At 53.9% G+C, this 13,260-nt stretch overlaps 1 protein-coding gene across 4 annotated transcripts in view; it reads left to right on the top strand.

The window, feature by feature from the left end:
* The window catches only part of ATP10A (ATPase phospholipid transporting 10A (putative)), a 102,480-nt gene that overhangs the window by 73,070 nt on the left and 16,150 nt on the right, over positions 1-13,260 (top strand). For all 4 annotated transcript variants that reach the window (XM_037132726.2, XM_037132728.2, XM_037132727.2 and 1 more), the window contains 4 exons: positions 102-354; positions 3,211-3,428; positions 6,158-6,352; positions 7,204-7,783. In XM_037132726.2, coding sequence (XP_036988621.2) covers positions 102-354; positions 3,211-3,428; positions 6,158-6,352; positions 7,204-7,783 — 1,246 coding nt within the window. The remainder of the gene's footprint in view (positions 1-101; positions 355-3,210; positions 3,429-6,157; positions 6,353-7,203; positions 7,784-13,260) is intronic.

Here is a 13,260-nt window from a genome sequence, read left to right as displayed (position 1 = left end):
TCCCTATTTACTTGTGGTTGTAGTCATTTCAGTAGATCAGACTGATTCCACAGCGTCCTGGTCCCCATGGCCGCTCATTCCGTGTGCCTGCTGTCTTCCAGGTCCTGATCCCCATTTCGCTCTATGTCTCCATCGAGATCGTTAAAGTGTGCCAGGTGTACTTCATCAACCAGGACATGGAGCTGTACGACGAGGAGACCGACTCCCAGCTGCAGTGCCGGGCTCTGAACATCACGGAGGACTTGGGGCAGATCCAGTATATCTTCTCGGACAAAACTGGCACTTTGACTGAGAATAAGATGGTTTTCCGAAGGTGCACTGTGTCTGGCGTAGAATATTCACATGATGCGAATGGTGAGTGGGAGAGGGGACAGCCGGTGAGGGCTGTACCGGGGCAGCGGCTCTGTCTGAAGCTGCACGCATGCGCATCTGCGTGTGGGTGTTTGCGCGTCTGCGGGTGTGCGCATGCTCACGCTGTGTACGCACACTTGCACACGCACGCCCCTCGGAGACTGCTGTTTTTTGAGGGAGCGTGGAATAAAACTGAGCACCCCTTATAGAAGAGGAGTTGCTGCGTACTGTAGTGTTGCAGCATAGAGGGCTCCGGCCTACACACTCACTTTCTGCCACCCAAGCGGAGCCCAGGAGGGCATCCCCGAGGAGCTAACTTCTGAGGCGCCCGGAGTCTGAGTCACACCAATAGGCGAGAGATGTTTCTGGTGTCATCCAAGAATTTGTGCCAAATTCGCTGGACAGTGATGTCGCGGGATCTAGGAAGAATGGAGTCATCTTCACGTTGGATATTTTAGGTGGTCTCTTACCCACACCTCACCTTTCCTTATCCCTTGCTGCCTCTGTTCTATCTGATGGCCCAGGGAGCGACCAGCTTCCTGAGATGAGGGTGTGACTGGAGCCCTGTGTCCGTCTGAGCCAGCAGAGGGCGCGCTGTCGTGTTTCTGAAGTTAAGAAAGATACCTGCTCTACAACTGGTTAAGAAAGATACCTGCCCTTCCTTCTGGGAACAGCATCTGCGAACATCCAAGAGACCTTGCCACAAAATGGAAGCAAAGACGAAACGGGGGACACCGTAGGAAACTGTCCTTTAGGAAGACTCAGTGGGAACCATTTGCCAGAACACAAGTTTTGTGAGTTTTATAAAGCCAAGACTTATTATGGTGTCCACGAACGTCCTCCATGTAAAATTATAGCCATCATATTAAGCAGAAGGCCTAAGAACTTACCCCCTTTGTTTAATGTTTTATTTGCCATCCAGAAGAAAGTGGCAGCATCCCGTTCACCCAGGGCTGTCCCCACTTTCTCGTTCTGGAGCTCCTCAGCCTGGTGCACTAGAGCCCAGCTACCCACAGCCTGGCTGTAAAGGACTCAGGGACCCAGCCCAGCCAGGTCAGCAGTTGCTCTGAAACTTGGACCTGAAGCTCCAGGGGCAGAACCCCAGCTCTGATTCCAGATGTTGACAGTTGTCGGCTGCTTACTACCCAAGGTTCCCATTTCCCCTGGAAGACCCATTTCTGGGGATGATGGAGATGACCAGGCACCTGTGCAGCATTTGAAAGCCGTTCTGTGATCATTCATCGACGTGCTTCCAAAGCCATGAGTGTCCTCTGAGGTTTTTCTCATGACTTTGACCTCTCGAGGTCTCATTAAGAAAACCAGCTCAAAGCCCAGCTCACGTATATCCGACCAGGCCACACCAACCTCAGGTACTGGTGCTGGTGTGTGCCCTGGAGCCAAGCGTCACCTGCTCCTGGCTTTCATCCTCCCCAAGGATGGACATTCAGGCCATCACAGGTCACTGCTGGTCAGACTCTCCGGCATGGTTGAAGGTCACCGGCCCGCCAGCACTGGCCTGAGGGTGGCTACTTTCAGGCCAACACCTGACCCAAGGTGGCTGGGCCTTGCAGGTATGCCCTTCAGGAGGCTGATGCCAGCCTCCCAACACAAAAGTTTAGAAGCTGACAGTCCATGTCCAGGCTTTGTTCTTGCTTGTCAGAGTGCCCCTAGCAGGATCCTGGTGTTGGGGCTACTGCACCTTTTGGCCACGGACAGGAGACTCCCCCTTACTTGTTTCTGTCTTGCTCGTCTCTAGATCTAAAGAAAGATGCTGACTGTAAGGCCTGGTCCGCAGGATAGATCCACACCCCGGGCATCCGCATGCCCAAGGCCCCTGTCTCGGCTCCTCTCATGAGCGCCGCCTAGTGTCAGGACCCCTACACTGCGCCTGGCGCCCCGCTGCCCTTACCGTTCTCGGGGCAGTAACCGCTTGTTCCGAATGAGTACGCGCTCGTGGATGGTCTCCTGGTTGCTCATCCGTGATGACACAGCCACCTAACCGGGCAACACCAGGAAAATGTGTTCAGAGCCATTCTCGAGTTCAGAACAGCAGTGTGGACGCGCTTCCCTGATCACTGAGTGCCGCTCGGCTGCTTGCTAATAGTATTCGCAGCGCCCCCTAAGGGCCAAAGGGGAGTCACGCTCAGTTCTCCAAGGCCCGTTTGCTGGCAGCCCGGACCCTGAGGGCACCATTTCACCCTGGGCCCGCCCCTGCGCCCCACTCCCCTCCCCCTGCAAGGAACGCGAGCCTCCCTGCTGCCCAGCCCTGTGTCTACACCTGCTGAGGGTGGAGAGGGCCCCCTGGGACTAAGCAAGGATCCCTCCCATGCCCGGGGGAGAAAGTCCTCAATACAACATTGTCACTTCTGTGAGACTGCAAGGCTCAGTGGCATCTGTCACGAGGGCCCCAGTGAGCCCGGTGGGCCCTCGACCCCAGATACTCTGTGGGCCAGGCCTTCCCTGCCACCTGTCTCCTAAACCCCACTCCCACGTAAGCTTCCCCTGAATAGAGGGGCACCGTGTGAACCCATCCCAGGGGACTCGGGACCTGTTTGCATTCCACGAAGGACAGGACCCAAACTATGGTGCCCCACGGGCCTAGGCGCCACTCCACCACCCGCCCCTGCATCCTGTGACCTCAGCAAGCTCTCAAATTCTCTGAGATCGGTTTTCTCATCTGTGGAATAAGTTGAGAATATCGACCGCAGCAGGTTGCACACAAGCACAGATGAGTGGAAGCGTCCTCCATCCCTCATTAAAGGTGGACTTGCCATTGACCGAGGGTGGCCAGGGCTCTGCACACCCACTTCCTTGGCCCATCCTCCCCTTGATGTGTGGCCTGTATCCCTCTCCCCACAGCGCAGCGTCTGGCAAGGTACCAGGAAGCTGACTCGGACTCGGAGGAGGCGGCGCCCAAAGGGGGCTCGCTGTCCCAGCGCGGCAGCATCGGGAGCCACCAGAGTATCCGAGGGCTACCCAGGACGCAGAGCACCAAGTCGCACCGGCGCACCGGCAGCCGGGCCGAGGCCAAGTGGGCCAGCATGCTGTCCAAGCACACGGCCTTCAGCAGTCCCATGGTGAGTCCCAGAGCATGGCCACCTCTTCCCCAGTATGTCATTCCCCCATCCATCAGAGCCAACTGTGGTCAATAACACACGTGCCGTCGCTGGCAGAGTTGGCTCTGCTCCATGAGCATGGGGTCTCCTGGCCACCACCTCCTCCCCACAGGGGCTGACACGGCCCCTTCACCACCACGGTTACAAGGCTGGGGGACCTCCAGTGCACACCCAGATGGGTGACAGAGAGGAAGCCTGTCTTGCCAAATGAAACAAATAAACCATAGAGCAAGACGACAACTGTGAAAAAGCAAAGCCAAATGGAAAAATATATAGTTTTAATGAGATGAGCCCAAAGCCAATAAAACTTGTTTCTCGCCGGTCTGGTCAGCTGCCCAAACGTTTCCGGAAGTGAGCCAGCGGCAGCTTCTGAGAGATCCTTTCGCTTCCAAAATGGTTCAGGAACAGAGAGGGAGAACCCATCTTGTTCAGTCTGGGCTGGCCTCCTTTTAGGTGGCTGCTGGGTGGGCTTATGTGGGGCACATGGGGGGGGCTGTCACACTTGGCAGGAGGGAGATTGCATTGGAACAGGTTTTCCTGACGTCTATTTAGCAACATGGGAGCCGAGGATTTATACGCACAGAAGCTTATAAGTGCACAATTTACGTCAGCCAAGCAGTGAAAAATGCAGCTAGTGATAAAGGAATGGTCAAATAAAGTACGGTACATCTGTTTTGAAATTGTTAAAAGTCGTGTTTCCAAAAACAGCAGCCCCCCGTTATCCACAGTTTGACTTTAGGTCAGCTGTGGTCCAAAACTACTAAACGGAAAATTCCAGAATTACATTTCAAGCCACGCTGAGTAGGGTGATAAAATCTCACATCATCCCGCTCCGTCCTGCTTCGACATGAATCACCTCTCTGTCATCTCCCCGCTCCCTGCTCCTCGCTGTTGGTCGCTTAGGAGCCGGATCAGTCATCCGATCCATTCTCATGGTGGCGCAGGGCTTGCGTCCACATTGCCCTTCCTCTACTTCATAAATGGCCCGCAAGCGCGTCCTTTACGTGAAAAGATGTGTATGTAGAGGAAAAAACACAGCAGGGCCCGCTTGAGTGTGTTTGGTAGGGTAATAATATGGGTGTGCATATTTATAGTTTTAATTTGAATGTTTCGCCTAAAATGTCTGGTGGTGTGCTTGAGTGTGATTTTGTTATGTTGCAGAATGACATGCTTGTGATTTTGTAATGAAAGAGTTTGTGATCAAAATGGGGCCTTACCTGTGCCGCACCCTGTATATAAGGGTCCCGAACTACCCGTGGTTTCAGGCATCCACTGGGGGTCTGGATCATGTCATCATGAATAAGGGGGGACGGCTGTCATTCCAAAACGCCTGGAAAAGTGCGCCTAAGATAGCGTCGGGGGGGGGGATGGGAGCTGCCAATTTATGTGTAAATTTCTGCTGAGCTATAACTGACATAGAACAGTGTATACGCTGAAGTTGGGAAATGCAAGTCAAACCATAAGGAGGTCACCCTGACCTGTTAGAGTGGCTGTCATCAAAAAGACAGCAGGTAGCAAGTGTTGGCGAAGAAATTGGAGCACTTCAGCGCTGTGGGTGAGAGGGCACATTGGTTTCAGCCACTATGGAAACAGTAAGGAGGCTCCTTAAAAAATTAAAAATGTGCCCTGGCTGCTGTGCCTCAGTGGATTGAGCGCTGGCCTGCGGACCGAAAGGTCACTGGTTTGATTCCCAGTCAGGGCACATGTCTGGGTTGCAGGTGGCTGATTGGGGGTGTGTAAGAGGCAACCAATCGATGTCTCTCTCACACATCGGTGTTTCTGTACCTCCCATTCTCCCTCCTTTCCTATCTCTCTAAAATCAATAAGTAAAATCTTTTGTTAATATTTTTAAAAATTAAAAATGTAATATAAAAGTGAGCATCCCCACTTCTGGAAATACAGCCAAAGGAATGTATAAAGTTTTTATTTAAAGATTTTACTTATTTATTTTTAGAGAGGGGGAGGGAAGGAGAAAGAGAGAGAGCAAAACATCAATGTGTGGTTGCCTCTCATGTGCCCCCAACTGGGGACCTGGCCCACAACCCAGGCATGTGCCCTGACTGGGAATCGAGTCGGCGACCCTTTGGTTCACAGGCCAGCACTCAATCCACTGAGCCACACCAGCCAGGGTTGTATAAGATATTTTGATGGTGGACAATGTAAATGTATAGAAAAAAGCCTGGTAGAAAACACAAAGCACAAATTTCAAAAGTCTATACAGGGTGGGGCAAAAGTAGGTTCACAGTTCGTGTGGAAATTAATATCATAATAAATAATAACACAAGAATACCTCTGTTTTGCGTGCCCACAGCTGTAAACCTACTTTGCCCCCCTGTATTACCATGAGGTAGTGTGCTAGAGATTTATTAAATTTTTCTGTTCTTCTCTGTTACTTCCAAGTCTTTCTGAGTAAGAAGATATGTGCCTTTATATCAAATATATTCTTAGGTGTACTGTTATGTGATAACATGTATACTTTCTATAAGAATATATGCTTTTCTTTTACCTGTTATACATTTCTGTACAATTAAAATTATGCATAAGTATCATTGTAAAATGACATGTGTACATGCGAGGTGAAGGCATGTTTACAGCGTATAAATAAAGTCAGGATGCCTTAAATAGTCAGCCACGAAGACACTTCGTAGGTCCCGGGTCAGGCTCACCCGCCAGCCTCTGGTTTCCTCCAGGAGAAAGACATCACGCCCGACCCGAAGCTGTTTGAGAAGGTGAGCGAATGTGACAAGTGCCTGGCTGTCTCGAGGCACCAGGAGCAGCCACTGGCCCGCCTGTCGCCCGAGCTGTCTGACGTGTTCGACTTCTTCATCGCGCTCACCGTCTGCAACACAGTGGTGGTCACGTCCCCAGATCAGCCACGCCAAAAGGCAAGTGCCCCTCTAGAGCCCACAACGCCCTTGACCTTTGGCACAATGTCAGTCTTCTGGCTTTTCCTTCCCTGCAGAAGCTCAGCACCTCCTGTCACGGTTAAGGGCACACAGCAGGGGGCTTCCGGGGGCAAGCCAGCTGGCGGCCTCTCAGCGCCATCCTCTGGCCGCAGTGCGGCAGTTGGGTGCCAGGCTGGGGCCGAGCGGCAGAGAACAGACACCCTCCACCCTCTGATCCCGGGACAGGAGGGGCGGGGCACGGGCAGGTGCCCTACATGACCCACCTGGAGTCTTAGGGTCCCAGCGTCGCCGAGGAGAGAGAGGACAGGGTGGGGACCGAGACTCTGGGACAAGCCCCCTGGACTCGAATCCTGACTTCACCACCCAGCTGAGCGGCTTGTCATTTGTTTAGAAAGTTTCTTTGTGATTTGGAAATGTTCTTTGTGTGTTTAAGTGTTTTATGGGCATAATTCAGAGAAATGTATAAACCAGTTTTTTGTTAAGTGGCGGGAAGGGGGAAAGGCTGGACTTGCTGGCAGGCCATGACGAGCCTGTGCCTCCGAAACTGTTCTGCAAAGCAACGGGACAGTCTCAAAGCCAGCACCACCAGCCACACACCCTCTGAGTCCATCGGGGTCTCAGGGACGGTGACCCGGGTGAGCGCGTCCTGAAAGGATGCACATGGCGTTACCTTTAAGGAAAGAGGCTAAAGAATGGTCTCAAGAAAGAGAGGCTAGCCCCGTTGCAGCTTTCATCGTCTGCCGGGAAATTTGGGGGATGGGAAGCAGGGGAGCGCCCTGTGGCGGCCCGGGCGGGGCCTCGCGAGGACACGGCTCGCCTGTCTCCTGCAGGTGCGGGTGAGGTTCGAGCTGAAGTCCCCGGTGAAGACCATAGAAGACTTCCTGCGGAGGTTCTCACCCAGCCGCCTGGCCTCCAGCTGCAGCAGCACCGGGAACCTGAGCAACAGCAAGTCCAACCATCGATCGGGGTCCGGCTTCCTGTCGACCTTGTCGGCGGAGAGCGCCTTGCTCAGGCTGGAGGAGAGGCCGGGCCAGCTGGCCCAGGCCGCGGGCAGCAGGGACTACGGCAGCGGTGGCGGCAGTGAGGCGGACGGCTGGGCCCCTGGGTGCACCCCAGCGCAGGAGCCCGAGGCTGAGCTGCGCTACGAGGCGGAGAGCCCGGACGAGGCCGCGCTCGTGTACGCCGCCCGCGCCTACAACTGCGCGCTGGTGAACCGGCTGCACGACCAGGTGGCGGTGGAGCTGCCCCACCTGGGCAGGCTGACCTTTGAGCTCCTGCACACGCTGGGCTTCGACTCCATCCGCAAGAGGATGTCAGTGGTGATCCGGCACCCGCTCACCGACGAGATCAACGTCTACACCAAGGGCGCCGACTCGGTGGTCATGGACCTGCTGGTGCCCTGCTCCTCAGGTACCCCACCCCACCCCTCCCAGCGTCCCAGCAATCAGCCCCACCCCGTCCCTTCCACGGGTGAAGCGACTTTCATGAGGGGGAGAGAGAGAGAGAAAGAGAGGTATGGATGTGAGACAAAAGCATCTGTCTGTTGTTCCTGGTATGCACCCCAACTAGGGATCGAACTCCCAACATTGATGGTGTGGGTCGGGGAGGGTGGCAGTGCTCCAAACAACTGAGCCATCCTGCCAGGGCCTTGAATGTTCCTTTAAAGCCGTGCCCACTAGGCCTGCCTCCTGCCTCCCCATATCCTGGGGCCTAGAATGCGGTGGGGGGGATGGGAGGGGCCTCAAGGCCAACTCTCCTGGAACAGAGGGGCTGGGGGTCCCCCAGTGAGACCTAGCATCAGCTTTCAAGTCTGGACAATGAAGGTTAAGAACATTTAGACAAGCTGTTCTGGAAGGTTTCTTCCTGTCCTGTGTTGGCCACAGTTTTTAGCCCCTGTGTGGAGCTGACTCAGGCCCTCCCCTTGTGGGGGCCCCAGGAGTGGGGGCTGCTGGCCCCCCGCTGGGCCTTCTGTCCCGAGTTTGGGGAGAGCCACTCCGTCTTGGCTCATGTAACTGCAGCACTGAAAAAGGAGGATTGGAAAACACTAGTGTGGAGAGTGGGACCTGCTTGAGCAGGGCTTGCAGGTCTTTGCAGGTACAAGCTTCTGGGGCTAGGAAACCGCCACTGACCTGCACAGGAGAGAGCGGGTGGAGGTGAGGATGTGGCCGGCAGACAGCGGGACCCACCCCGGCTCCTGCCCCCCAAGGCCTCCCGAACCACCTGGCAGTGGTGGCTCTGAAGCGGCTCCGGCAGGAGCTGAGCCCCGTGGTCTGAGTGCGCCCTTCCCTTGCTCTGGGACAGAATTCTTTCCCCAGAGCTGCCCCAGCGGCTCTGCCCACAGAGACCCTTCCCCATCACAGACCTGTCACCTCCCGAAGGCCGCCCACCTGAAGGAGCAGAGGCACCTCTGAAGAGTTTGAACGGCCTCTCGGGGGTAACCCACCAAAGGGCCGGGTCTCGCCTCCATACACCCGCAGCGGTGCTGCCCTAGGGCTTGCCAAGAATCCAGTGTGCAGGCTGGGGGTGCCTTCAAGAGGCTTCTTCATTGGAAGATCTGATTTTGCACCCACAAAAAAGGGAAACAGCTATAGACTTAACAGTGCAGATTTCCTCCAATGCAAAAAAAAAAGATGATTTGTGTTCTGTTCCACCGCTTTGCAGTAAAGACAGGGTAATGGACCGTGGTGTTTCAGACTTCACCTCTTATGGCCTGGCTGGGAGGGGGACCGTGGGGGGCGGGGGTGGACAGTCCTGCTGAGCTCTGCAAAGGACACGCCAGCCGCTGAGAAGGCAGCAGTGGCCACCCTTGAACTTCGCCGGCACTGCACTTTTTGAATGAGTAAAAAGTCTCAAATTGTATGCGAAGCACAAATGAAATTCTTATCACTGAGGGTCGGGCACGCAGGGCCCTAAGTGCAGGCTGGGCCAGGGAAGCGATGCTGTAACTGTCGCGAAGCCCGTTGAAGGGGGAGAATTCAAAACAAGCAGTTGGCGCGGCTCCCTGCCCTTCTCCGGGAATTTCCCAGCGGTGCGCTGTGCTGATGGGTTTGCACAGGGAAGACTTATGGGAGACACCAGGCAACGTAAGATTCAGGATGTTCAGGGACCCCAGCAGCTTCTCAGGAGTGGGGTTGTAAGGTGGCTTTGGGGTCACCCTGAGTGGGGCGCCCAGGACACCTGGCACTACTCAGAATGGTTCCCCTTTGACCTTGGGGGGTGGGTGGGGGTGGAAGAGCAGAGGCTGCCGGTGCCTGGGACGCAGCGTGGGGGCCCAGCTGCTGTACGTGTGTGCAGGTGATAAAATTAGGAAGGCGTACGGGTGTCACCTGCCAGATGTAGTCCAACATTTTCTTCCAGGTACTTACGATGCTTTTACCGAAAAATGCACACGGAGGCTAAGCCAGTGGACTCGACTGTGTTAGAGAGAGTGTGTCGTAGTCCCAGGAAGTCATGTGGGATCAGGTAGCAAGCGGGGGCTTCACTGCCCCCCAGTACTTACAGACCTCCGTTCCAATCCCAGGGTGGGTGGCCCTGGACAAGTCACTCAGCCTGTGCCTCAGTTTCCCCCCTGTGGAAAGGAAATCAGGATGCTGACATCATGGTCAGGTGTCATGGTCAGGCACAGGGCCTGGTGTCCTGTGGGTATAAAGCGTAAGCTGTGTCCCTTTTCCTTCTCTCTGGCTCCTTCCCCTTGGGATTCCCTTGCTGTGGGGTCAGGACAGTGGCCTCTGTGTGTGGTCCTGGAGACCTACCCCTCCCCCAAGTTGAGGGGAGCAGGGCGCCACCTAGTGGGCCTCCGGTGTTGCTGCTGTCTGGCTGGCCGGTCAATCAAAGCCTGCGTGAACCACGGACCGACCTCACCTCCTTCTTTCACCATCTTACTAAAATGACATTCCCACGGAGAAATACATTCTTCTAAAGTACATAGGAAATGGGCACATCACTTTGAGCAATTTTCAAAACACGCCTTAAAATCAGGAGTAGCCAGGACATCTTTCTCTGGGGGATGCCCAGGGCCCCAAGGCACCTGGCCCTGCGCAGAGACGCCTGCACCTGGGCGCAGGTGCCTGTGGACACAGCCTTCGTCCACGGCAGGCGGGGTCCAGAGCGGCCCGGCCACCTTCTCCTCAGGTAGCTTTGTTCTGGTGAATGCAGTCGATGGCAGCTTCTAGCCACTGCGCAGCCCCGACTGCCTGAGGCGACCTTCCTCTCCCACCTCTGGGCCACTGATTTGTGAGAGAGGAAAGGAGACAGACAGAGAGTGACACTGATAGGTTGCCTCCCATACACACCCCAACTGGGACACGGACCCACAACCTCGGTACATGTCCTGACCAGGAATCGAATCTACCCTTTGGTGCACCGGAAAATGCTCCAACCAGCTGAGCCACCTGGCTGGCTTTTGTTGTTACTATTTTAATTTCAAAGTCCCTCAGATAGTCACACTCAGAGAACACTCAGAATCTGAAATAAGGTCACCCTCACCTGCTAAGAACAACGTGGTCACCAAGCCAGGAGGAAATGGTCGGGTGACTCCGTGATCTCTTCAGGAAATTTAAATTCCTAAAGCAAAGTAATGAGAGCAGCGTGTCCCGTTTATCACCTCTTTGTTTTTACATTGTTTCCCCAACTCAGTATTTTTTCAATATTACAGCTTCTTTTTAGACTTTCTGTTTTTAAATGTCCTCCCCTGATATTTATGAATTGATTTTAGAGAGAAGAAGGAGGGAGAGAGAAGAAGGAGGGAGGGAGGGAGGGGGAGAGAGAGAGAATCATTGATTTGTTGTTCCACTTATTGACACATTCATCCGTTGCTTCTTGTACGTGCCCTGACCTGGGATCAAACCCACAACTTTGGCGTAGCAAAATGGTCTTCCAACCAACTGAGCTACCCAGCCAGGGCCGCCCGCGTGACATTTTAATGCCACAGATATGCTGTGTCTGCATACTATATGTGTACCTCTGGTGAATACATAAAAATTTTTTTGGCCTTGAAGGAGCAGTTTTCAGTGCCTTGATGGGTGTGGGAGGCACAGTGTAATTTCTCCCGAGTCCCATCTGTCACGGGGTGACTTGGGAGCAGACAGCTCGCCTCATGTCTGGTTAGTAGGGTGGCCAGATTTAGCAAAGAAAAGACAATGAATGTCCAGTTAAATATACATTTCAGAAAAACAACAGCTAATATTTTTAGTAAACGTATGTCTTACGCAATATTTGGGCATCTTTTGTGTGTCTGGCAACGCAAACAGATGCGAGGGCTATTCTGGGGACAGAAAGTGGACTTTCTGTGCAGGACGAGTTTTCATAAACAGGAAGAGTACACACCTTCATTCGGTGGACTGGACAGACGACGCCGGGTCACTCTCAGCGGGGCTTGAAATGTGTCTCATTTCAAGCGGCCCCATGAGGAGCAGAGCCCAAAACACACATGTTGATGAGACTCTTCTTTAAGTAACGGCTTCCGCCGGGCACGTTCTATGGAAAGTGTGTGCTCCTTACCGGTGCTGAGCAGACAGCTAGCTGACTGCCCCAGTGGCCCCACTGGCCGTGGCTGGAGCCCACTCGGTGCGAGGACGCTCCTGTGATGTTCGTGCTAACGGGGGGTGAGGGGACAAAATGCCAAGGTCACTGCCACTGACAGGTTTGGGTTCTCGTCTCCTGTTATTAAAGAATTTAGACCAGAGCCCTGGCCTCAATGTGGCTCAGTGAGCTGGGCATCGTTCTGCAAAACAAAAGGTCGCCAGCTCGATTCCAGGTCAGGGCATGTGCCTGGGTTGTGGCTTCAGTTCCTATAAATAACTTAAAAAACTAATTTAGACCAGAGGCACTGATAAAAGCAGAGGGAGATTTATGGAGCCTCCTGAGATAGGGCCCCGGGTTCTGTACCCCAAATGTGAGATTTAGGGGTTTTTATTGCTTAGGCACACAGAAATTGCTGGGGTTAACCATCAAGGCGTAAATTACCAGGCTTTTCCTTTGCTGGAACATTGATGGCCCGTTATACATCAGGGAAGCAAAGCACTCTGGGATCGTGCAGGACTTATTATGGGCGCAGGAAGGGCCCTTCCCAACCCAGTATTGAGTTGGTCTGTGTGGCTTGGCTTTAGATCTGACAGGCCGACTTGAAAGGAGCCCGGGGAGCTCCTGGACCATTGTTTCGTGGCTGCCTATTGATAAGTGCCACGGCTCCGCTGGGCTCGGCTCGATGGAGCGTCTCAGGGCGTATTCTGCCTGCTTCACCGCCAGCTAGAGCGAGGCGGAAAGGTGAGGACCCCTTATGACCCCGTGGCTCGGAACACGCTCACTCACCACACACTGTTGTCGCGCACAAAGGGAGGAAAGAGCCTCTGCCTTCCAGCTCCTAGGTGTTGGCGGGAGAGGACGCACCCGGCTGCGGATTCCACAGCGGGGCGGGGCTGGTGTCGGCACTCCGGCACTTTGGGAATAAGCAGCAGGTCTGCCCCTCGTCTTTATCCACGGAGAACAGAAAAGGGTGGGTGTGTAGAGAACAGAAAAGGGCAGATGTGTGGGGATCGCATTAGGGCAATCGCATTAGCTAACAGCTGATTTCTTTGCTGTGGTTTTTGTTTTTTTAGTTGTGGTTAAAAATAGATAAGTTACCATTTTGCCCTGGTTGGTGTGGCTCAGTGGGTTGTCATGTCATCCTGTAGACTGAAAGGTTGTGGGTTCCATCCCCAGTGGGGGCGTGTACAGGAGGCAACCGATCAATGTTTCTCTCATATCAGTATTTCTGTCTCCCCCTTCCTCTCTCTCTAAAAGCAATGAATAACATGTCTGCGGTTAAGGATAAAAAAAAGAACAAAGTCACAAGGATGTAAAGTACGGCACAGGGAATATACTCTATAATATTGTCATTAACTGTGTAT

This window comes from Artibeus jamaicensis, unplaced genomic scaffold (genome assembly GCF_021234435.1).
Source record: "Artibeus jamaicensis isolate MK-2021 breed Jamaican fruit bat unplaced genomic scaffold, CSHL_Jam_final scaffold_612, whole genome shotgun sequence".
NCBI classification, from domain to species: domain Eukaryota; kingdom Metazoa; phylum Chordata; class Mammalia; order Chiroptera; family Phyllostomidae; genus Artibeus; species Artibeus jamaicensis.
This window is presented reverse-complemented; position numbering and strand designations above follow the sequence as displayed.